Consider the following 25,091-nt stretch of genomic DNA (forward strand, 5'->3'; position numbering starts at 1 on the left):
AGAAAGCAAAAACTTCACCAGAACATACCAAATTATTAATAGCAAGAGCTGAACCTTTTGTTTGAAAATTAACACTGAGTGAGCTAAGTGCAGGCATAAACTAAAATATACATGATTTTGAATTTAAATTCCACTAATAACTTTACTGTGTTGCAGTTAGCATAGTAACCTGTAAAGCAAGGATACTAAATGGTTTGTTAGTCGTTTTTTGGATCATGGTTGATTTGATAACTTCAAGAAATAAAATTTTGCCACTATAAATTTGTATCCAATTTCAACATAAAAAAGAAATTCCTTTCATGGTTTCTTCCCCAGAAGAAATACCTATTACATTTTACTTTAATCATTTACTGTCATCAAAGTGTTCCTGATATAAAATCATACACAGGAAACTACAAGAGAACTTATATTCAGGTAATTTAAGGAAAAGAAAGAGAAACGTTAATGTATATTTCATTGTACCCTGTGGAATTTCCCTCTTCCTTTGGTTTAATGGAAATGGACACTTTGTCTAAGGAAATGATTTTAAATTTAATTGGGATGGATTTAATATTGAGGTTTTTAAGGAAAAATTAGAGGCTATCCAGCGTACACAGTCAAACACGACTGAAGCGACTTAGCAGCAGCAGCAACAGGAGCAGCATTGTGCACTGCACAATTCCAGGAGACTGATCTGCTCACAGTTTTCTATAAATTGCCTCCGTTTTCAGGTAGCCAGTGATTTGTTAAAATATCTTGCCCAGGAATGACTGACTGAAAGGGCACATTTAGCTCAATATAAAATAATAGATAATATTTACTGAGCGCTTACTATTTCCAGGCACTATTCTATTTCAGTGTCTTTGTCACAACCACCCAACAGGGTAGGCCTCCTTTTTCTGATGAGTAAACTGAGGCCCAGAGACTGAGATCAGATCAACATTGCTTAAGATCAAACAGCTAAGAAGCATTTTGAGTCAAAGCTAGCACTCCTAAACACTGCCACTTTGCTGTGAAACAAAGTCAGGGGAAGACTTCAAATGTTTAGACTCTTCCCTCAGAGCCTTTTAACTACATGTAATTTTAACATGTTTTCCAAGCTCAAGAAGCTCACTAAAAGCAACTAAAATTGAGATGACTTCTTGTCATTTGGAGTTGACAAGCCATTGCCTTCTGACCCTTACAGCACTGATTTGGAACTTAGCTTACCCTATGCAAGGAGCTCCAGCTATCATATAACCAAAATCATCATCATCTAAGAACGATGCTTCAGAACCATAGTGGAAGAAGTCCTCATCCCACTTGGGACGATGCAGCCCTCCAGAATCCAGGTGATGTGGTGTCCTGTTTGCCTCTGCTAGGTGGCCCAATGGCGGAAGTTTTTGAGCGTTGTGTCACCTCGGCACACAGCAGGCACATAACAAGTGCGCGGTCCAGACAGCCAGCGGTCAAGTTTAACTAATGTCCAGATTTGCTACAGTCAATCTGCAGGTTTAGGATCCAGTTAAGTAAACTTTCTAGAACTATATAACACAAGGAACATATGTAATCCAAGAACTGGGCCTTGAGCACCATCGTGAAAGTGAAGTCTCAGTCGAGCCCGACTTTTTGCAACCCCATGGACTGTAGCCTACCAGGCTCCTCAGTCCATGGGATTTTTCAGGCAAGAGTACTGGAGTGGGTTGCCATTTCCTTCTCCAGGGGATCTTCCCGACCCAGGGATCGAACCCATGTCTCCCACATTGCAGGCAGACGCTTTACGGTCTGAGCCACCAGGGAAGCCCGAGCACCGTCTACAGCTTTACAGTAAGAGAACTGGAGCACAGGCTCGAGGGAGCTAAAGTCGGGCCTGGTGAGGTTTCAGTTTGGGGGAACAGAGAAGAGGGAGACAGTTTTAGGTAGAGGCTTTCTGGGCAAGCACCAGACAAAGAACTTACGTGTCTGCTGTCGTATAAGACTGGGGTGAGGCCGACTTGCCCCGGAAACTAGGACACCCAGTCACGGGAAGGGGGCGGGGCCACGCCCAAGGCTCCTCTTGCCTCCGGCGCTCCCAGGCTTCTGCGCCTGCGCACGGCAGTCCGCCCCGCCCCTCACCCGGTAGCCGCGCTGGCCAGGTCTGGACATGGTGCTCTCTGAGCTGGCCGTGCGCCTCAACTGCGCCGAGTATAAGAACTGGGTGAAAGCGGGCCACTGTCTTTTGCTGCTGCGCGGCTGTTTGCAGGGCTTCGTCGGCCGCGAGATGCTCGCCTTCCACAGCAGGCTGCTCGCCGCCGCCCCCGGCCTGGGCCCCCACGCCGCCTGCAGCAGCGGCTCGCGGTGCAGCCCTCGCGCCCGCCAGGTGAGCACCTGGCCCGTGGTCTTGACCGTCGCCCCTCACCCCGTCCCCTTACCTGGGCGCAGTGTCTCGTGCCCACCCCGGAGCCGAACCGACCGCGTTACCCGAGGCTCCGAAGCCCAGATGCCGCCCCTCCCTCCCGGGCCCCTCCTCACCGCCGCCTCCTGTAGTTTCAGCCTCAGTGTCAGGTGTGCGCAGAGTGGAAACGGGAGATTTTGAAACATCACACCAACAGAAATGGAGACGTCCACTGGGGAAACTGCCGGCCGGCCTTCTGGCCGGTCGACGCCTGGGAGGTGGCCAAGGTAAGCATCTGCGGTCGGGAGGGTAGGAGGAGTTGGCCTACCAGGTAGGCGTTTACCTGGAGCCCGGGGCTTCTGTCCGGTCTCTATGGAAGCTGTAGCCTCACAAGCGGATGCAGAGAGAGAGATTGGGCTTTTGGTCTAGTGTCTAGGTGGTTCAGGGCTGTTTATATCGGACCCAGCGCAGCTTGGTAAAGTAGATTTCAACAGGTGTAGCTGGGGCAAGGTGTGGAGCGAGCATCCTGAGCACCGGCACAGAGGAAAGAGCAGGCAAGGTGTTTATGAGAATAGGCTTCCTGAATTGCTCGTTTTGTCTGTAGGGTGCCATGAAGATGGCAGAATAAAAGAAAATTGGGGCAAAGATAGAAAGGACCGTGAGTGCGCAGCTAAGGCATAAAACTTTGGGGAGGCGGGTTGGGGTAGGCAGCAAGATAGAAGGGGGGGGGGGGGATTATTAGGCCTGTTTTTAGGTCTTGGCGCTGTGACTCACTAGCTGGGCAGATGGAGGAATTTTTTTGACTTTTTGGTATTTGCCAGAAGCCCAGTAGGGGGTGGGAGGGGCCTGTCGAAGTCACCTCCGAACCTGCATTCACCTTTGGAGGTGCCTGGGAAGCCAGAATCAGAAGTGCAGCCCTGGGCCAGCCTCTGTTCCCTAACCTCAAAAATGAGGAAATTGGACTATATCAGTGACTCGCAGACTTTTGGCTATCACGGAGCAATCATTACACCCTCTTCCTCTCTCTCTCTCTCTCTCTCTTTTTTTTTTTTTGTTGCTGCCATAGAATTGCCAGCTTCTTTTACCTAGAGAAGACTTAAAACTCTACCCTTTACTGGTGTAGAGTGAAGGTCCCTCAGCTGCTGCTTTCATGCCCTCAGAATCCACTTGAAGCCCTTGCCACCTGTTTCTGCCACTCTTTCCCCTCCATTGCTGTCACCCGCAGACCTTTCCAACCCCATCTTCTCAGTTTCTAGACTCCCCGCTTGAGCATCCTCTGATTTCATCCACCTCAGCCTCCCACTTGCAGGCTCACATCTGGGGCTGTGTCAGCACAGAGAGCTGTGCTGCCAAGCAGCCTCCTTACTCTTGGCACACTTGTTAATATCTCCCACCCCAAGCTTAGCCCTTTGTCCCTATACAATGTTCACAGCTCTGAGGTTTCCCCTGCTTTCCCAGTCCCCATCAGCCTTGGCCCTCCCCACGTCCTTTGTCTCCTCGGCTAGCCCAGATTCCATGGTCCATAATTCTGTTTAGTCCTTTGCAGTTTTCTCGGCCTTTATTCTCCTTTCTCTGCATTGGCCAGGCCCCAACTCCAGCCTTCCTGACAGCATCCTCTACTTGAGCTCCAAGGGAGCTGATCAGTTTCACTTTCAGTTCTTAATCACCAGCTCCCCACAAGCCCCTGCCATCTGGCTCTGTCTCTCCATAGGCTCCTGTTTCCCAGAGACAGCTGTTACTGCCCTTCCCTCCACCCTCTATCCCAGCTTCTAATCTTGCTCTCGCTTCCTGGAGTTTATGGATAGCCCCAGATATGTGCTTCCTCGTCTTTCTACCAGACTTACCAACCTATCTCCACGTGCACCATCTTCCTTCTGCTACAAAGGAGGAAGGGCATCTCTCCTCTTACCGCCCTGTCCCTCCACTTGAGTGTTGGACCTTATCCCCTCCCACCTGCCCAACGACTTTGAGTCTCCAGTTATCTACTCTTCTGACCTGCCAGCTTACTCTCATCACTGTCCAAATAGTCTTAGTATTGCCTTGGTTTATTCAGTTTTTTAAAAGAAAAGAGATTAAATATAGAGTTACTATATGACTTAGCAGTGCCATTCCTAGGTACATACCCAGTGAAATTGAAACACACAGCTGCCCAAAAACCTGTGCACAGATATTCACAGAAGTAGTACTATACACACTAGCCAAGAGGTTGAAACAACACAAATGTCCATCAACTGATGAATGGGTAAGCGAAATGTGGTCTGTCCGGACAATGGAATATTATTTAGCCATAAAAAGAAATTAAGTATTTGTAACATAAAGATACTAATGGGGGCAGAGGGTGAAGTACTGATACATGCTATATCTTTTCTTGAACCTTGAAAACATGCTAAGTGGAAGAAGCCAGTCATATAGTGTATGATTCCATTTATATGCAATGTCCAGAACAGGCAAATCTATAGAGGCAGACAGTAGCCTAGTGTTGCCAGGGCCTGGAGGAGAAGAGGGGGCAATAGTTGATGGCTAGGGGGTTTCTTTTGGGGGGTGATGAAAATGTCCTAAAATCAACTGTGGCAATGGTTGCACAACTTTGAATATACTAAAAACCAGAGAACTGTAAATGCTTCATTTTTTTTTTAATGAGGTGTAGTTAGTTTCAAGCATACAACATAATGATTTGATATATGCTTTGTAAAATGGTTATCATGATAAGTCTAGTTAACATCCATTACCATGTGTGGTTACAGTCTTTTTTTCCTTCTGATGCAAACTTTTAAGACCTACTCTCTTAGCAACTTTGAAATACTACATCCCCAGGACTTCCTTATTTTAAGACCGGAAGTTGGTAACTTTTGCTCCACCCATTTTGCCCCCTTCTTCCACCCTCTCCCACCTCTGGCAACCACCAGTCCCTTCTCTGCACCTATGAGCTCGGGTTTGGGGGTTTATTGTAGGTTCCAGGTATAAGTGAGATCATGTGGTATTTGTCTTTCTGTGACATTCCACTTAACATAATGCCCTCACAGTCCATCCGTGTCATTGCAAAGAGCTGTATACTTTTAAATGGGTGAATTATATGGTATATGAATTACATCTTAGTAAAGCTGTTTTTTAAAAAAAAAAATTGAATAAACACTTGGAAAATAAACTGTAGAAAGAAATGAAAGCTCCCCTTATCCATTCCCTTCTGCTGTCTCCCCATTTCTCTAACTGCCTCCCATATGTATTCCCAGTAGAACCTCTCAAAAAGTGCGTTATGCCTAATTCTCTTTTCCTCCAGTCCCATTGACTCTTCAACCCACTACCCCCTGGCTTCTGCCACCCCTGCCCCTCCACTGCATCTATCTTGTCAGGGGCACACGTGACCTTCAGCTCTCCAGCCTCCTCCTTCCTGCCTCTCAGATATTCAGCACTACCACACTGTCGGCCACTCCTCTTCTTGAAACAGTCCCGGCTGTGAGACATCTTCCTCTCCGAGTATCCTCCTGTCCCCCCAACTCCTCCTCCTCAGGCTCCTTCTGAATGTCGGTTAGCCTTCCTTGGGCCTCTTCTGTCCCCTGCTTCTCCTCCCCGGGTGGATATTGCTCAGGCCTGTGGAATGAGATATTAAATATATTTCTGCCAACAGAACAGCTCTCTGCTCTCTTCTGTACTCCAGAGGCCCATCTCTGCTATGTGACTCTTTGACTTCCTCAATTCCTGGGCACTTTGTCTTCTCAAGCTGGACTCTTCATCTCCCCCTCCCAGCCTGTCCCCATGCCCCACCACCAACCACCTACAATCATTCTTGCTTCATCTCTTCCCTTCTCTCCCCCTCTTATTTGTACTTGCAGATTATTTTTGGAATCCTCCTCACCCTCTCTAGGTCACGGCTCTCGACCCCTTCTCCTGCCAGCCTCCCACCTGGCTGCCTCTGCTGCTCTGTTCACCCTTGATGGAGGATGTGCAGTCTTCCTGTGGGAATTAGATCACTTTTCTTCGCTTGCCCAAAATCCTTGGATGGCTTCCTGATGTCCTTAGAATAAACTCCAGACTCCATGTTGAGGCCAGTAAGGCCCAGCATGTTCTAGCCCCTGTTTATTTCTCCAGCCTCTTCTCCTACTACTCAGTGAAGAGACAGAAGGGGGTCCATGCATGCATGCTAAATCATGTCTGACTCTTTGTGATCCCGTGGACTGTAGCCCACCAGGCTCCTCTGTCCATGGGATTCTCCAGGCAAAAATATTGGAGTGGGTTGCCATGCCCTCCTCTGGGGGATCTTCCCAACCCAGGGATCGAACCTGGGTCTCTTATGTCTCCTGCATTGGCAGGCAGGTTCTTTAGAGCAGTGTGCCACCTGGGAAGCCCTTCAGGAGTGGGTAGTGAGAGGCAATCAAGTGTGTTTCTCACCCTGTGCCTGTCACATTTGGAAGGCAGCAGTGGTCGATGCCATTTTAAGAAACAGATGTCAGCGGCAGGGAGGCAGTGGAGCCTCCTCATTGGCTTCTGGTTCCAAAGAAGCGAAAAAGTACTAGAATAAAACCTTCATGTGGAGAAACCTTCACGTGGAGGTTTGTTTTGGTGAGAAAATGCCAGACTGGACATACCTTGTAAGGGGCAAGAGAAACTGCCTGGTCTTGAGTCAACTAAGGCCCCTCTCACTTTGGATGGCCCTCTCAGCCATGTTTCTTTTCTTCGTTTCCTCTCCATTTCATCATTTCTTCAAATGAATTGGCCTGTGATACGTTAGTTAAGTTTTTGGTTAACATTTGCAGCATCCATAATCAACTTCTTTCAGTGGGTTGGGACATGGCAGTGTCTGTTAAGATAGAGACAGTGACGGGGGCTTCCCTGGTGGCTAAGATGGTAAAGAATCCGCCTGCAGTGCAGGAGATGTGGGAGACATGGGTTCGATCCCTGGGTCGGAAAGATACCCTGGAGAATTCCATGGACAGAGGAGCCTAGAGGGCTATAGTCCCTTACAGTCCAGGGGGTCGCAGAGTCAGACACAACTGAGCAACTGACACTTTGATGTAGTGTACAGTATACAAATTCTCAGTCGTGTGAGGCCAGGGTGTGTCATTCAACCACTATCAGGAACAGAGCCCCGATTCTCCTTGCTGGGCGTTGGCCCCTGCCGCTTGCCTTTTTCAAAATAGCACTATGAGCAGCACTATAGGAAGTGGCTGGTTGCCTGCTTACAGAAACGTGTTTGTAGTCAAGGCAGCAGGTCTCTTTATTTAGAGTTCTTTTTGTGAGTCATTTTTCATATGTCATCTCTTTTAGTCCCTTAGCAGGAATGTACTCTTTTGTGGCTTGGTTAAAGTTGGTGCATTCAGACGTAAATTTGGAAATATTTCAGGAAAGAAGTAAACCCAAGCCTTGTTAAAACACCAGTTTGGGGGTCCACACCATAAAATCCTACCAAAGGCAAGATCATGCTAGAATGAGGCCGTTCTGTTGTATCTAGTATCTCACACCCTGGGACTCCATCTGTAATGCCTATGTAGGTTCTGCTTACCTTGCACCATCAGCATCATAATTGCCAACATTTGTGGCCTGTGTTTTCTCATGTGCCCGGAGAAGGCAATGGCACCCCACTCCAGTACTCTTGCCTGGAAGATCCCATGGGCGGAGGAGCCTGGAAGGCTGCAGTCCATGGGGTCGTGAAGAATCAGATACGACTGAGCAACTTCACTTTCACTTTTCACTTTCATGCATTGGAGAAGGAAATGGCAACCCACTCCAGTGTTCTTGCCTGGAGAATCCCAGGGATGGGGGAGCCTGGTGGGCTGCCGTCTATGGGGTCGCACAGAGTCAGACATGACTGAAGCGACTTAGCAGCAGCAGCATCCTCATGTGCCAGGCACCATGCAAGTGCTTTACCCGCATTGACTCATTTAATTCTCGAAACATCCTTCAAGGTAGATGAGGACAGTTATCCCCCGTTTACTGATGAGGGATCCGAGGATAGATAACTAGCCCAAGGTCACGCAGTTGACAGGTGACAGAAGAGTGTTTTGCAGCCCAGCTCTGTCACATTCCAAAGCCCAAACTCTTCACATTCTACCACCATACTGAACTTTCACTTTGGAGCAACTATTAGTTTTATCTTAACAACTCAGCCACTGAAACTTAAGGGGGGAAAAAAGGGTGTTTTCTACCCCTTTCTTTCTATGCATGCTCAGTCCTGTCTGATTCTTTGCATCCTGCTGTGGAATGTAGCCTGCCAGGCTCTTCTGTCTATGGGAATTCTCCAGGCAAGAGCACTGGAGTGGGTAGCCATTCTCTTCTCCAGGGGAATCTTCCCAACCCAGGGATCGAACCCCAGTGTCCTGCCTTGCAGGCAGATTCTTTTACCACTGAGCCACCGGGGAAGCCTGCTTCCTACGCCTGCCTCCTGTTTATATGCCATTAAGAAAGGACAGTTAGGTCAGGTGTGGAAGTGCCTCTACTAGCAGGGGGACAGATAAAGCAGCTCTTCAGTTACTGCCCTGGGCTGAGGCTTGGCTGCTGCACTGTTTCCCGACTTGCATTGTGGACTCATGAGGCTCTAATTTAACTTCAGCAAGAGAGTTTCAGTCGTCCCTGGGGGAACAGGCAGATAACGTTTTTTTGTTCCACTAGCCCCGTGTAGATAGATATCTCTTTGGCTTGGAGGAGACTCATGAGCCTCTTGGGCCTCCCCTGCTGCAGGCCTTCATGCCCCGAGGACTGGCAGACAAAACGGGACCCGAGGAATGTGACGCAGTTGCTCTTCTGAATCTCATCAACTCCTGTGATCACTTTGTGGTTGATCGAAGAAAAGTCACAGAGGTAAGAACCCTCAGATTGCCAAGCAGATGCTGCCAAGCAGGAACCACACCCTGTGTTGCTAAAGTAGCCACGTGGGTGGAGCTCACAGTCTTCTCCCCAGACAGTGGTGCACAGAGTAGCGTTGGACTTAGGTCCACCGTTGGCGTTGCTGAGAGGTGAGCGGCGCTCTCGTCACATGTACCTGCTGTGATGTCCGGAACCCCCGTGTGAAAGCAGCTGACCCTTCCACTCTCCCTGATTGAACTTTCCCAAGTTGTTAAACAACTTGCCATTGTACTGTGTGTCGCTAAACTGGCAAACCTCAAATTTCTCCTACCTGTTCTGTCATAAACTGAGGCAAAGTAATTTCCCATATTAAAAAAACAAATACAGAGCAATGCATCATTCTCTCCATTGGATGCCAGTATTTGAGTCCTGCCCTTCTCAATCTCATTGGCTAACAGTTGAAAGACCAAGTTGAAAGTGAAAGTGTTAGTCAGTCGTGTCTGACTCTTTGCGACCCTATGGACTATAGCCCTCCAGGCTCCTCTGTCCATAGAATTTCCCAGGCAGTACTGGAGTGGGTAGCCATTACCTTTTCCAGGGGATCTTCCTGACCCAGGGATTGAACCTGGGTCTCCCAAATTTCAGGCAGGTTTTTTACCATCTGAGCCACCAGGGAAGTATAAACAGTTGCAAGACCAAGTTACCTTGACCTAAAGAAAACATAAACATTAGTGGATAAACAGTGTCAGAACAGATCACTGTGCTTGTCAGACATCCTCTGGGAGATTTCAGCTGTCTCTGTGTCACCAGAGGACAGCTCTGGTGCATTTGTTACTCTGAGGATCATTAAAAAGTATATATGGCGCACACAGATTATTTATAATATGTGCAGAAATGCATGTATATTTTGCTAGCATGCCAGCAGCCAAAGGGACTGAGAGTCCTTTACCATCAGAAAAGACAAAAACTATCACAATAAAAAACTGACCCCTTTGATAGCTTTTCATCAAGAATGTGGAAGACTGGGTAGGAGTTATATATTCATATTAAAAAGGTTTTTGCATTGTCTGCTTCAGCCTTTGGGTATTCTCAAAGCCAGTAGCCAATACTCTTGCTCTTTGGCAGGTTTTTTAAAAACTATGTATTTATTTTTGGCTCTGCTGGGTTTTCGTTGCTGTGTGGGCTTTTCTCTAGTTGCAGCAAGCGGGGGCTCTCTAGTCACAGTGTGTGGGCTTCTCACTGTGGTGGCGTCTCGTGGCGCGTGGGCTCTAGGGCTTCAGTAGTTGTGGTGCATGGGCTCAGTTGTTGCAGTCACGGGATTCAGAATGCAGGGTCCGGAGTTGAAGGGCATGGGCTCAGCTGCCCATGCCCATCACCATGGAGGCATGTAGGATCTTCCCAGAACAGGGATGGAACCAGTGTCCCCTGCATTGCAAGGCTGATTCTGAACCACAGAACCACTACGGAAACCCTGGCAGGTGTTTTTAAGTTAGGGCATTTGGAGGATTGTGTAAGAGAGATTCACCCAAGAGTTCAAGGACTCAGGACAGTTGTACACTTGTTTATATTTCTTACCTTGATTAATTTAGTCTTCAGATGACAGGGGTTGAATAAGCCTTGGCAACACCTGCAGGCCACACACTTGTGGATTTTAGAATGAACAAGGCCTTTCTGTGATTTTTCTCTGGAGCTCCAGAATCTCAGTGTACCCCACTGTTGGGTTTTGAAGGTTTCTCTCTCTCTCTTTTTTTTTTTTTTTTTTGTCTTTCTGTAGGTGATTAAGTGTCGTAACGAGATCATGCACTCTTCAGAGATGAAAGTATCTTCTGTATGGCTACGAGATTTTCAGATGAAGATCCAAAATTTTCTAAATGAATTCAAAAATATCCCAGAGATTGTGGCGGTATACTCCCAAATAGAACAGGTAAAAATTACATTTAGCAGTTCTGGCCTAAAGAACTAAGGGGAGGTAAAAGGATCCGCAGCCACTTATTTATTTATTTTTCTTAATATATATATTTTATTGAAGTATAGTTGACGTAAAATGTTTCAGGTGCACAGCAAGATGATTCAGTTATACATACACATGTATATTATTTTTGAAATTATTTTCCATTATAGGTTATTACAAGATATTGACTGTGGTTCACTGTACTATACAGTAAACCTTTGTTACTTGTTGCATATCTATTTTTTAAATTAGAAATCTAGCATTCTATTCATACTAAGTCAAACAAGTGGAATCAAAATGTCATAAAGTTTTTAGTTTTCATAAAACTAAAATTCATGAGTTTTCTTATTCATAAGTTTTCTTAAAATGTATATATTATACATATTATTTATATATACATGTATACCAATGTTTCAGAAGGAATATCAAAAAACAAAGACATGGAGAAATTGGAAAATATAAACTAAATCAAATGGAGTACTGAATATGAAATAGAAAAAGTGAAATAAGCTAGATAAAAGTAAAAGATCATCATATAGTACAGTTCACAGTCACTTATTTAGAATTTAAAGCTTATTAGATTTAAACAAAAATTTAGAATGTAAGCATGTTTAGAATGTAAGCATGTTGACATGAAGTCAGAATTGTGATTCATCTGAGCAGCTTTTCTGTGGTCACAGGATGGTATTAGAATGGATCCAGTGAACAATGTTTAATTATAAATTCTTCCCTGGTAGGTCAGCTGGTAAAGCATTCACCTGCAATGCAGGAGACCCTTATTCGATTCCTGCTGCTGTTGCTGCTAAGTCGCTACAATCGTGTCCGACTCTGTGCGACCCCATAGATGGCAGCCCACCAGGCTCCCCCGTCCCTGGGATTCTCCAGGCAAGAACCCTGGAGTGGGTTGCCATTTCCTTCTCCAGTGCATGAAAGTGAAGAGTGAAAGTGAAGTCGCTCAGTCGTGTCTGACTCTTAGCGACCCTATGGACTGTAGCCTACCAGGCTCCTCCATCCATGGGATTTTCCAGGCAAGAGTACTGGAGTGGGTTGCCATTGCCTTCTCCGGATTCTATTCCTAGGTCAGGAAAATCCCCTGGAGAAGGGATAGGCTACCCACTCCAGTATTCTTGGGCTTCCCTGGTGGCTCAGATAGTAAAGAATCCTCCTGCAAGGCAGGAGACCTGGGTTCGATTCCTGGGTTGGGAAGATCCCCTGGAGAAGAGAACGGCTACCCACTCCAGTGTTCTTGCCTGGAGAATTCCATGGACTGTATAGTCCATGTGGTTGCAAAGAGTTGGACATGACTGAGTGACTTTCCCTTTCACGTTTATGTAACCCAGTGGAATATCTCTCTCTCTCTCTTTTTTTTTAAAATATATTTTCCATTCAGTTCATCTATTCGTTTGGTAACCCAACAGCTGTTGACATCTGACTGGGCTGTTTACATCCCTGAGGAAGATCAGCGAGATGGGTGTGACAAAGGAGTTTACCTGAGTGAGAGCCAAGTAAACGAGATAGAAATGGAATTACTAAAGGAAAAACTTCAAGAGCTCTATCTTCAAGTAAAAGAACAAGAGGTGTTGCCTGAAGAGGTAAAAAAAAAAAAAAAAAAAAAGTACTGTATCCTCTATGTGAGTAAACAAAGCAAAGAAAGGCCCCAGGGGGGAAGAGTAGCTCATTTTAACTTGTCACCGGTTATGTTTCTGATAAGTCAAATAATTTCCAGACATGAATATTCTTTTGGCATAAAATACTGTTACCCTTAAATATTTTCACTTGATCAGCAAACATTTGGATGCCACTGAGTGGAAAACCACAGGAAGGGTGACCACGGAATCCTGAGCCTCAGGCTCTGGGGAGTTTCTGCAGGTCAAGGTGGGGAGAAGGGGTTGCAAAACCAGCTTTGCTGAGAGATGCTGTTTCACTGGGTTGTGGTGGTGGTGGTGGTGGTGGTGGTGGTGGTTCAGTTGCTCAGTCGTGTCCGACTGTTTGCAGCCCCATGGACTGCAGCCAGGCCTCCCTGTCTATCACTGGGACTAAGAATCAAATCAGAGTTTGGAAAATTGGCAAGAGCAGAAGAGTGTTCTTCGCAGAAGAAACAGCACTTGCCAAGGCATGAAAGACTAGCCTGGGCCGGACAGTGACGAGGCAGTGTGGGAGGGAGGTGTGGTCAGGTGTGAGGGTGGTCTGGCAAGTCAAAGCCGCATTTTGAAAGGTTTTCTGTGCCGCACTAAGAGGTTTGGACCTTATTCCCCCAAAGCAGTTGGCAGCCAACAGAGGTTTTAAAGCAAGAGAGAGTAAATGAAACAGATTAGATAATGGCTTTTGCAAAGTGAAGTCTTGGTGCAGTCAGAGGTTGAAGACAAGCCAAGAGGCTCTTGCAGTTCTGTGAGGATGAGAGAAAAAGGACATAAGCTAGAGGTGTGCAGGAGGCAGCGAGCCAAGTTCTGGAGGCACTGCCAGGCAAAGCTTGTAGTTGCCGGTGAGATTTCTTGGACCCAGCAGGAGGTGGCAAAGGTTGAAGGATCAACAAGGCTTCTATCTCTGGACACTGCAGGCTAATGAGGGTCTCAAGTACAGTAGCTAGGAATCTCCTTTGTTACAGGCAAGGTATTAAGAAAAATTAACAATAATAGAATTATATTGTTGTAAGGTTTAGAAATGTCCTGCTGGATTAGAATTCCAGATTCCCAGGAGATCTTGGACAGGTCATTTTATCTGTCCATTCCACCTTGTCCAAGGAAAGTAGTTTTGCTGATTACCTTGTTAAACACAGCGTGGTTTATTTATTTTTTTAATAGGCTGATTTTGAACTTTACTTTTTTTTACCTTGCTTATTTTGTGTTGGAATACAGCCAGTGAACAATGTTATCATAGTTTCAGGTGAACAGCAAAGGGACTCAGCCATACATATACATGTATCTGTTCTCCCCCAAGTGCTCTAGTGGTGAAGAACCTGCCTGCCAAAGCGGGAGACAGAGACGCAAGTTCAATCCCTGGGTCAGGAAGATCCCCTAGAGAAGGGCATGGCAGCCCATTCCGGTATTCTTGCCTGGAGAATCCCATGGACAGAGGAGCCTGGCGGGCTACAGTCAGTGGGGTCACAAAGAGTCGGATGTGACTAAAGTGAGCACGCACGCATTGTCCCCCAGTCTCCCCTCCCATCCAGGCTGTCGTATAAAACACAGCATGTTTTAATACAAAGCGTGTACTCCTTTTTGAGGCCAGGCTCCGTGCTGGTCCATGTGCCTTTGTTAAGTTGCCCGACCCTGACCCAGGTGTTTCACTCAGCTTGATGGGCTCCTTTGGCACAGGGACTGGATACCACTGGTTTGGGGGCACCCCCACCGTGGCACACAATAGGTATTTAAGATGGTGAATAAGACTGTGAAATCTATTTTCTAAATCCGTCTGTTTCATCTGGCTTTATTTGAAAATGCCATTAGAACTAACCCCCAAAGTCAGCCAACAGACAAAAACCAGGGGCTCAGGCTCATGGACCCCAAGTCATCAGAAATTCTGTCTTCTTCCTTGAGGGAGCTGCAGTTCTTTTCCTGTTTTGTGTAACAAAGAGCAAAATGCATCAGTAGCAACACACTGAAACCAGGAGTCTCTGCCAGTTGAGAGTGGGAAGGGACCCTGGCAATTCGCTGCTTTACAGCAACCTTGAGGAGCAAGTGCTGCTGGGTGAGAGGCCTCAGGGTTGGGGCATGAGGGCTGGCCCAGGGGTCACCCCACTCTGACCCTGAGCCTGCCTGCCCACATGCCACGCAGTGGTTATCCTGTCTCCTGTCATGTCATCAAGGAGCTAGCAATTGGAAATTTTGACCCCTCATTATCTCCATTTCACAGAGAGGAAATTGGGGTTAATTGACTTGTCCTCTGGGTCCCAAAGTCTCTAGATAGGGGTGATAAATTCTCATTTTTCATGCTTTCTGTTCAGTAGACCGTGGCATTTCTTTTGATATTTCAATTGATCAGAATGTAAGTTTGGCTTGATTGACACGTTATCTCAGAAGCTACAGGTTGTCTATCCACGATGCGTGGAACAGACTTCTTTTGAAATTATAGCACTATGTATGATTATTCACGTTCTTTCGGGTTAGTCTCCAGAGTCAGAGGATTTGATAAACCAAATTTCAGTGACTGTAAAACACTATGAATTGCATGACACATCACTAATTCAGTTACTTTCAAAGAAAAAAACTGCTGTTCATTTACTGTAAGATACATGGTGGGCTTCCCAGGTGGCGCTAGGGGTAAAGAACCCACCTGCCAATGCAGGAGACTAAGAGACACGGATTCGATCCCTGGGTCAGGAAGACCCCTGGAGGAGGACATGGCAACCCACTCCAGTATTCTTGTCTAGAGAATCCCATGGACAGAGGAGCCCAGAGGGCTATAGTCCATAGGGCTGCAGAGCTGGACACGACTGAAGCAACTTAGCATGCAAGCTCGTGCTACGAATGGTAAAGTGCAGTCTCATTTGAGATGTTAAAATATGAGAAAACGTGCAGTAAGGAATCAAGAAATACAGTGGTTGTATTATGAGCATGGGACTCTTGGTGAATGTTTCTGGTGTTTGTTAAAGCTGCAGGGCTAGGGTGGTTCACCTCCGAGCCAAGTGGGAGCAGCAGGTGCCACCCAAGAGCCCTTCACACACACCTGCTTCGTTAGGATCTCGGGGGCTCAAAGTTCAGTGAAAGAACGTCGAGCACCATAAGTGGCTAACAAACATGTAAAGAACTTGCACATCCTTTTTTTAAAATTGGAGAATAATTGCTTTGCAGTGTTGTGTTAGTTTCTGCTGTGCAATGAAGTGAATGAGCTCTATGTGTATATATATATATATATATGCTGTCCCTCTTGAGCCTCCCTCCCACCCCCACTGTCCCTTCCCACCCCTCTGGGTCATCACAGAGCACCGAGCTGAGCTCCCTGTGCTGTATACCGCAGCTTCCCACTAGCCGTCTGGTTTACACCCAGTAGTGTATATATGTCAGTCCTACTCGCCTATTCATCACACCCTCCCCTTACCCCTCTGTGTCCACATGTTCTTTAAAATCATTACTGATTTTTTAAACCCTGGTGGGGGAGCCACTTTCATAGGGAAGCTTGGGGAGCAAGGACAGCAACAGAATGCAGTCGAGGCAGGCAGGGAAAGGATGTAATTGACACTCCATTCGTTAAAGTCCAGATTTAGTTCATGAGTCAGTGCTGACGTGTGCAAGGCACAGTTCTAGAAGCTTGGTGTGCATCAGTGAACAAAACAAAGGTCCCCTTGGGAGAGACAGATGGTAAACGGTCCATGTAATACGTAATGATGGGGCATTTAGAAAGAGGAGAAGGACTGTGTGGAGCAGAGTGTGGGGATCAGGAGTGGCCGAATGGGGACAGGTGGCAGATCTGGAGGAGCATTCAGGCTGAGGGCACGGTGATGTGAGCAGCGTAGGGGGAGTGTGGTAGGAGCAGATAGAAGGGAAGCCTTGTGAGCCGTTGGGTGGACCCAGGCTCTTCCTCCTGAGATGGCAGCAACGCTGCAGGACAATAAAAGGAGCACTGGCCGCCAGGTAGAGGACGCGGGGCTGGGGACCAAAGATGGAACTAGAGAGATGTTAGGAGGCTGCCACAGCTACCTGGTCAGGGAGGTGGTAGTTCGGGCCAGGGTGGACGGGTGACGAGTAGAGGTGATGAGAAGGGGGGGTACACATGGCGTGTGAGAGAAGGAAAGGCGTCAAAGACAAGTGCACGGGTTTTGGCTTAAGTGCTGAGAGTACTTACTAACCATCTTTTGCCTAGAATAGTGCCTACCAGGCACATAGTAGGCTCAGAATTGTTCAGTCACACAGTCACGTCTGACTCTTTGCGATCCCATGAACTGTAGCATGCCAGGCTTCCCTGTCTTTCACCATCTCCCGGAGTTTGCTCAGATTCATGTCCATTGAGTCAGTGATGCCATCCAACCGTCTCATCCTCTGTCGCCCCCTTCTCCTTTTGCCCTCATTCTTTCCCAGCATCAGGGTCCTCTCTGATGAGTCAGCTCTTCGCATCAGGTGGCCAAAGTATTGGAGTTTCAGCTTCCACATCAGTCCTTCTAATGAACATTCAGAATTGATTTCCTTTAGGATTGACTGGTTTGATCTCCTTGCAGTCCAAGGGACTCTCAAGAGTCTTCAGCACAATTCACAATCGTCAATTCTTCGGCCTTGAGCCTTTATGGTCCACCTCTCACTTTCGTACATGACTGCTGGAAAAACCATAACTTTGACTGCATGGATCTTCGTTGGCAAAGTGGTATCTCCACTTTTTAATAACACTGTCTGGGTTTGTCATAGCTTTTCTTCCAAGGAGCAAGCATCTTTTAATTTCATGGCTACAGTCACTGTCTGCAGTGATTTTGGAGTCCAAGAAAATACGATCTGTCATTGCTTCCACTTTTTCCCCATCTATTTGTCATGAAGTGATGGGTCTGGATCCATGATCTTAGTTTTTTCAGTGTTGAGTTTTAAGCCAGCTTTTTCACTCTCTTCTTTCACACTCATCAAGATACTCTTTACTTCCTCTTTGCTTTCTGCCATTACAGTGGTATCATCTACATATCTGAAGTTGTTGATAATTCTCCTTGGCAGTCTTTATTCCAGCTTCTGAGTCATCCATTTAACTCTCACGATGCTTTTGTTCAATGATTGTCAGAAGGAAGGAATGTACCAGATGTAGTGCTATGTGCTTTTAGTAGATTATATCTAATCCTTGCAAGAATCCTGGTTGGCAAATGTATGGTCATCCTATATTTGCATATATGGAAATAAGCTCTGAGAGGTCAAGTCTTGCCCAAAGTCAGAGCTGGGCTTCAATACCCAAGTCTGTCCAACTGCATTCCATAACTTTTCTTTTTTTTTTTTTAATTTTATTTTATTTTTAAACTTTACAATATTGTATTAGTTTTGCCAAATATCGAAATGAATCCGCCACAGGTATACCTGGATTAGAAAAGTATAACTTTTCTAATACTTAGTTTTTCCATCTTTACTTCCTCTTCCCACTTAACATATAAAGGTGCACAAGACTTCCCCATTCTTGATAATTTAAAAAAAACTCCTTTTGTCTCTATCCTCCCCCCAAGCTAAAATAATCATCTCTGTGAAGCACATATCAAGAGCAGAGAGGGTCAGGAGGTGACAGCACAAAGGATCATAGCTCTCAAGACATCAAATGAGAAGGTCTCTGGGGAGGGAGGACCTCAGTCCATCTTAGTGCACAGACCAGGCCAGCATGGTCTCAGGCATCTGACGGGAATGCAGTAATGGGCAGGACCCTGGGCTGCATCTAGAGGGCCTGGCACAGGCAATAAGCGCTAACAGCACAGTACCCACCGTGACTAATGTCCACTGTGAATAATACCACTGATATAAGCTTCACTGCACATCTCTATGGCTTCCAAATTTATTATTTAAGGGGCTTCCCTGGTGGCTCACTTGGTAAAGAATCCTCCTGCAATGTGGGAGGCCCCAATTCGATTCCTGAGTCAGGAAGATGCCCTGGAGGAGGGCATGTATTCTTCCATGGAGAATTCCCAAGGACAGAGGAGCCTGGTCAGCTGCAGTCCATGGGGTCCCAAAGAGTCAGACGTGACTGAGCGACTAAGCACAGCACACATCTTTCAGGCGGGACTTCCCAGGTGGCTCAGTGGTAAAGAATCAACCTGCCAAGCAGGAGAGGCGAGTTTGATCCCTGGGTCAGAAAGATCTGCTGGAGGAGGAAATGGCAACCCACTCCAGTATTCTTGCTTGAGAAATCCCATGGATGGAGGAGCCTGGTGGGCTACAGTCCATAGGGTCACGAAGAGTTGGACACAACTTAGCGACTAAACAACAACAGCAACAGCAGTCTTTCAGGGGCTGTAGGCTTGTTTCTAGCCATGTAATAAACAGTTCCAGCTAGGACTTCCTGGTGGTTCAGTGGTTCAGACTCTGCGCTTCCACTGTAGGGGCTCGAGTTCGTTCCCTGGTCAGGGAACTGAGATCACATATGTATGGCCAAAAAATAAAAATAAATTAGAAAAAAAAAACAAAAACCCAGCTCCAGCTGAAGGGAACATCCCCATCTACTTAGTAACCTAGCGGAAGACCTCAGCTTTGCTCCCTATTCATCCTGGCCCCAAGTCCCTGCCAGTCTTCCCCTCCCTCCCATCTCTGGCAGCCACTCTTCTGCATCTGCCTGCCTCCTCCTCTCACGCCACAATAACCTGGCGCCTGCTTGGGTCCTCTAGATGTCCGGCAACAGAATCGATTGTGTACATCTCTAAAATTCAAGAACCACCACTCTGCTAGGAGTAGGGTACTCCATCACCTTTTGATCATTTTGACCTAGTTTGGAATTGGGGGTCCCTTATTTAAAAAAAATTTCACCACACCCCAAAAGATTAATAACGTTCCTGTTTGTAATAAGCACAGTGACCAGTTGAGGGTATCCTGGGATAAGCTGAGTGAAAACGTGTCTGTGGTACTATTTTGAGAGTACATAATTATATTACGTTTAAATGTCAGGAAGTATGTTACTGATGGGAGTTTAAATTGCTGTAACCTCTAGAGATGACAGTTTTGGCAAAATCTATTAACATTAAAACAGAAAACTCTATTAATTAAAACTCCATTCTGCTTCTAAAAGTAGATCCTACAAATAACCTGTCACTTTATGCAAAATGACACATGTCCCAGGTTAGTTACTACAGCAGCATTTCTCTTAGCAGAAGGCTTGAAATAATATGTTAAAATACGAAACATCCATAACTAAAAAACTGTTTAGCCATAAAAAAAAACGAGGCCAGTCTTTATATTCTGATACAGAAAAAAAAATCAGTTGAATAACATCTAATATGCTGCCATTTGTGTTTCTGTAAAATGTGTATGTGCCCATTATATCGCAGTAAAACTGGAATTTTAAAAATGTGTGCACATATATATATACATGTGTTCACATGTAAATGCATGGAGTATCTCTGGAAGAGATACAAGAAACTTCACTGTGGTCACCTCTAAGAGGAGCTGAGTGACTGGGGACAGGATGTGAAAGAGAACCAACTTTTTACCTTGTACCCTGTGTTCATTTTGAATTTTGTACCAGTACATTTACTGCTAGTGAATAGACACATGTATTTTATAAATACTGAATAATAATAAATGTACATATGTAGACATTTTTAATAGTCATACATGTGTACAAAATTCAAAATGAAAGAGCTCTATATGTGTGAGTGTGTACACTTACATGTGTTTGTGTATACATTTGTATATGTGTGTCTGTACATATATGTGTATGTATGTGCGTCTCTTGCATTGACAGGTAGATTCTTTACCACTGAGCCACCAGGGAAGCCCTCGTATGTATGTGTGTATATATATTTAATTATAATAAATGGATACAAAATTCAAGATGAAAGGGCTTCATTTTATTTTTTTATGTACATAAATATCATATTTATGTATATGTGTATATGTATACATATGTACATATGTTTATGTATATATGTATATAACACACACACATATAGGTATATACCTATTCAGGAAGTTTTACAGCCAAAAAAAAAAAATCTTGAAAAATTTTTTTCTAGGGGACGTCCTATATTTATATGACATCATCTCATACAGATGCCCAAAAAAGGAAAAACATGTTTTTTACCTTGTGGTAAGAACACTTAAGATTTACTCACTTACCCATGCCCACCTCTGGTAACTGCAAATCTGGTCTCTTTTCTTAAGAATTGATTTTTTTGTTTTTGTTTTAGATTCCACATATAAGTGAGATCATGAAGTATTTATCTCTCTCTGCTTGACTTATTTAACTTATCATAATGCCCTCCAGGTCCATCCATATTGTCTCAAATGATAGGATTTCCATCTTTTTATGGCCAAGTAATATTCCATTGTGTATATGTACCACATCTTCTTTATCCATTCATAAATTTATGGACACTCACATTGTTTCCTTGTCTTAGCTATTGTGAATTATGCTGCTATTAACATGTAGATGTAGATATCTCTTCAGCATGATGTTTTCATTTTCTTCAAATACCTTCCCAGAGGTCAAATTTCTAAATCATATGGTAGTTCCTTTTTAAATTTTTTGAAGATCCTCCATACTGTTTTCCAAAGTGGCTGAACCAATTTACATTTCTACCAACAGTGCTCATGCATCCCTTTTCTCCACACCTTCACCAGCATCTGTTCTCTCTTTTTGAGGATGCCCATTCTAACACGTGTGAGGTGATACCTCATTGTCGTTTTAACCTGCATTTCGCTGATGATTAGTGCTATTGAGCACCTTTTCATGTACCTGTTGGCCATTTGTATGTTTTCTTTCGGAAAATGCCTGTTCAGGTCCTTTGTCCATTTTTAACTTGGGTAGTTTTTGTGCTATTGAATCATATGAGTTCTTTATATATTTTGGATATTAACCCCTAAAAGCAAAAATTTTTAAGGAGACAAGTAAACACTCCCTTGTGTGATCCCCAAACCAGCTATTGGTAGACACAGGAACAGGACTCAGTCTTGGAGCTAGTAAGTTTTTCATCTGAATTTCAAGTCTGCTATAAAATTAGCTAAGCTGTGCATTGTATGGTTTCTTCGTACAGATCTTAAACCAACTGGAAGTGGTGAAAGAATTTCTAAGAAACAATGAGGATCTTAGAAATGGTCTGACAGAAGATATTCAGAAGCTAGACAGCCTCCGTCAACAGCATCTAAAACCAGATTCAAAGGAACCTGGGGTGTAGACACCTGGAGGGAAGGCCTGAGGTGAGTTAAGCATATGATGTTTAAATAAGGACTGAATGGCCTCTTCTCTTTGATGTCTGTTCCCTTAGGTAAGGCCATAGCACACATAGTCAGGTCTGAAGTTTCACTGTGTCCTTATTATTTGAAAGAAAGAACACAGAGCTTTGTGTTCTTTCTAATTGATGGGTCTCACATCTGAACTGATTCAAAATAAACTCCCTGCCAGCTTTGTTTAGTCAAGTATACCTGAAGTCATTTGGCTAGCCTGACATGAATCAACTTTATGACAATCAAAAAGCGCTTCAGTCCTAAAATGATAGCAGTGATGCCTTGCTCTTAGCTGTGACGTTAATAATGGCAACTTGTTACTTTTCATAAGAAAAGCTCATTAAAGTAATGGTATTCAGTGTTTTGCTTTTTTCCCTCATGAAGAAAATTAAATGTTCTCTTCTATTTTAGGTCGACCTTCCACAAAGATCAGGCGTGTTCTGTGAAAGTCGCCCAGGCTTCCATCTCAGGCATCCTTTTCTGGGCAAAAGGAAAAACTATTCTGAGTACTCCACTCAAACAAAAAGGGATTTGTGTTGTCTTTTCCTGGACTTTCCTTTGACTCTTCGGGAGTATTTTTTTTTTTTTTTTTTTTTTAACATTCACAAGCTTCGTGGTGTTATCTGTACCAACCAAAAAATATTAGATATTCTTGTACCAAACTTGCTATCATCCAGGGTTTTTTTTTGTTGTAGTTTGTTTTTCAGGTTTTGTTTTTCACTTTGTGTTGCTGTTTAAAAGGTGACATTCTTTTCTGGTCCTAAAACTCTAACTGTTTCAACAGTAACTAGACTTGTGTTCAGCCAGGCCTGTTGTGAAGGGCCATGCCGAGTTCTCTGCCCATTGGCACACACACTCTTGCCTCAAAGTCTCAATCATGAGGATGCCCATGGGTGGGCTGTGATGTATTGATGTTGAGATAGAAATCCTTCCTTCTTGCCAGCATTTCCAGTTAGTACAGAACTGTGAGTACCCGTTTCTGGTAGCCTGAGACGGTAAGACAGAGAGCTGGGCTGAGAACACAGTAACTTGACTGACAGCTTAGGGGGAGGGCCCAGGCTGGTATCACAGCTCTTTCTGTTCAGTTATTTCAAGTGCTGAGCGCAGGGTGTGGTCCATGTGTGCTTGATGAATATTCCTTAACAGAAGGGTCAGCTGATAGTGTAGAGGTATTCATAATGTAAATATTCATTACATTGTTGACCAAGCCTGGTCCTTTGTTATGAAATTTAAGGAGGAAATTTGAACATTCTTATGGAAGTTCAAAGACATCATTTTCTTTCAGCAACTTCACAAGTTCACTCTGTTCCTCTTACCCCAAAAGTCATCCACTTTCAGCTTTGTCCTATTTGTTTCTTGAACTGCAAACCCCTAGCCTGTTGTGTGCAGTGGTCTGTGGGATCAGCTTTACCCTCACCTTCCCCCACGTCTGCTCATCTCCAAAGCCAGTGGGCTTCCCTTGTAGCTCGGCTGGTAAAGAATCTGCCTGCAATGCAGGAGACCCCGGTTTGATTTCTGGGTTGGGAAGATCCCCTGGAGAAGGGATAGGCTACCCACTCTAATATTCTTGGGCTTCCCTGGTAGCTCAGATGGTAAAGAATCCACCTGCAGTGCAGGAGACCTGGGTTTGATCCCTGGGTTGGGAAGATCCCCTGGAGAAGGAAATGGCAACCCACTCCAGTATTCATGTCTGGAGAATCCCCATGGAAAGAGGAGCCTGGTGGGCTACAGTCCATGGGGTCGCAAAGAGTTGGAGATGACTGAGCGACTAAGCACAAAAGCACAGCGGTGCCGAGCTAGGCCATGTTGCCCCCGGATCTTCAGGAACAGACTTGCCACGTTCCCCACTGCCTGGAGAAAGTGCTTCCAGTCCGAGCCCAAGTGAAGCCCTGCTCCTTTGCTTACTCAGCTGCCCATCAAGGATGTGATTTTTAGGGAATGGGGGTGGGGGATATATTTGGTGAATTTTTACATTAAAATGCATCGAATGTAATTGTGTAAAACCTGGATGAATGCACATATGCCTGTAACTTCCTGCTTTCATCTTTCATGCTACTATTTGGTCTTCAGTCTTGCTTTTTCTTTCTCCCTTCATTTCATGGAATACCTTTAGAAGACTTCAGTAATACAGCTGCAATTTTCTTTCATCTTGCAACACCCCACAACCAAACTAAGAAACTTCATGAAATGTTTCATAGTTTCTAGATATAAAGTAGTAAAACTTGAGATCAAATAAAATCTTGATTCACTAACCAATTTAAGATCTGGTTTCTCACCTTAGGAACTTTAGGTTATGAATACTTTCGTTTCATTCCTCTTGTATCTATTTATTTTTTCCTTATCTACCAAACAAACATTTATCAAGTGTCAGCCACATGCCAGGCAATGAAGTAGATGCAAAAGTAAAGATTTGTACGGTATGGACAGTGGTACGTGAGCTCTCATCTTACTGGATTTATTGTCTGCTCTGATGAATTAAATGAATTCAGGGAATTCCCTGGTGTTCCAGTGGTTAGGACTCAGTACTTGGACTGTATGAGCCCCAGGTTCAGTCCCTGGTGTGGGGGACTAAGATCCCATGACCCATGAGGTGTGGCCAGCATTTAATTTAAGAAGACACGCGCGGAGGGGGCTTTAAAGCAAACAGTGTGTGTTCAGGGACATCAACCTGGATCTCTGTACGAGGGCACAGAGCGTGCACAGAAGGGTGTTCACAGCAGTCTTGGCAGGCGGCCATGGAGAGAGGAATGGTCAAACAATCACAGCACATCCATGTTGCTGAGAATTGCATGACTGTTAAAAAAGAAGGAGGTAAGGCTGCCATGCTGTGATAGGAAATGATGTCTAAGACATACAGATAGAAAAGCAGAATGTATAACAATGCATAGCATGCTATTAAACTATGGCGCTTTCAAGATAACAGAGATCTGGAAAGCTGTGTGCTTTTCCCAAGCTTTTTTCCCAGGTCGCCTCTGCGAGAAGAATTGGGGTCGAATTTGGCTTTTCTGTCCTTGGCACACTCCCATATGGAATTTGACAACGTGCACTCCTGTATTTTGAAATTTTTTCATTTAAATTTTGTATTTCAAAATAATAGACATAAACTCAAGCTGCAAGACCTGTGGGTCACATTTGCTGGAATATATTGTGGTCTACATTATTGTGGGTGTCAGCTCCCCCTCCAGGGGCATTTGTGAGTTGTTAGGGT

At 45.0% G+C, this 25,091-nt stretch overlaps 1 protein-coding gene across 3 annotated transcripts; it reads left to right on the top strand.

The window, feature by feature from the left end:
- Positions 1-24,139, top strand: CXHXorf38 (chromosome X CXorf38 homolog). Of its 3 annotated transcripts, XM_070784918.1 has the most exons (8): positions 1-1,310; positions 2,201-2,317; positions 2,485-2,619; positions 9,005-9,124; positions 10,884-11,033; positions 12,479-12,652; positions 21,694-21,856; positions 22,295-24,139. In XM_070784918.1, the coding sequence occupies exons 1-7, from the start codon at positions 1,290-1,292 to the stop codon at positions 21,832-21,834; spliced, it is 858 nt and encodes a 285-aa protein (XP_070641019.1). In that variant the 5' UTR covers positions 1-1,289; the 3' UTR covers positions 21,835-21,856; positions 22,295-24,139. The 3 variants fall into 3 exon arrangements, with proteins under 3 accessions (XP_070641019.1, XP_070641020.1, XP_070641018.1); XM_070784917.1 differs by lacking the exon at positions 1-1,310 and having other exon boundaries at positions 1,366-2,317; XM_070784919.1 differs by lacking the exons at positions 1-1,310; positions 2,485-2,619 and having other exon boundaries at positions 1,362-2,317.
- Positions 24,140-25,091: the final 952 nt, after the last annotated feature.

The sequence above is a fragment of the Bos indicus genome, chromosome X (genome assembly GCF_029378745.1).
Source record: "Bos indicus isolate NIAB-ARS_2022 breed Sahiwal x Tharparkar chromosome X, NIAB-ARS_B.indTharparkar_mat_pri_1.0, whole genome shotgun sequence".
Lineage (NCBI taxonomy): Eukaryota > Metazoa > Chordata > Mammalia > Artiodactyla > Bovidae > Bos > Bos indicus.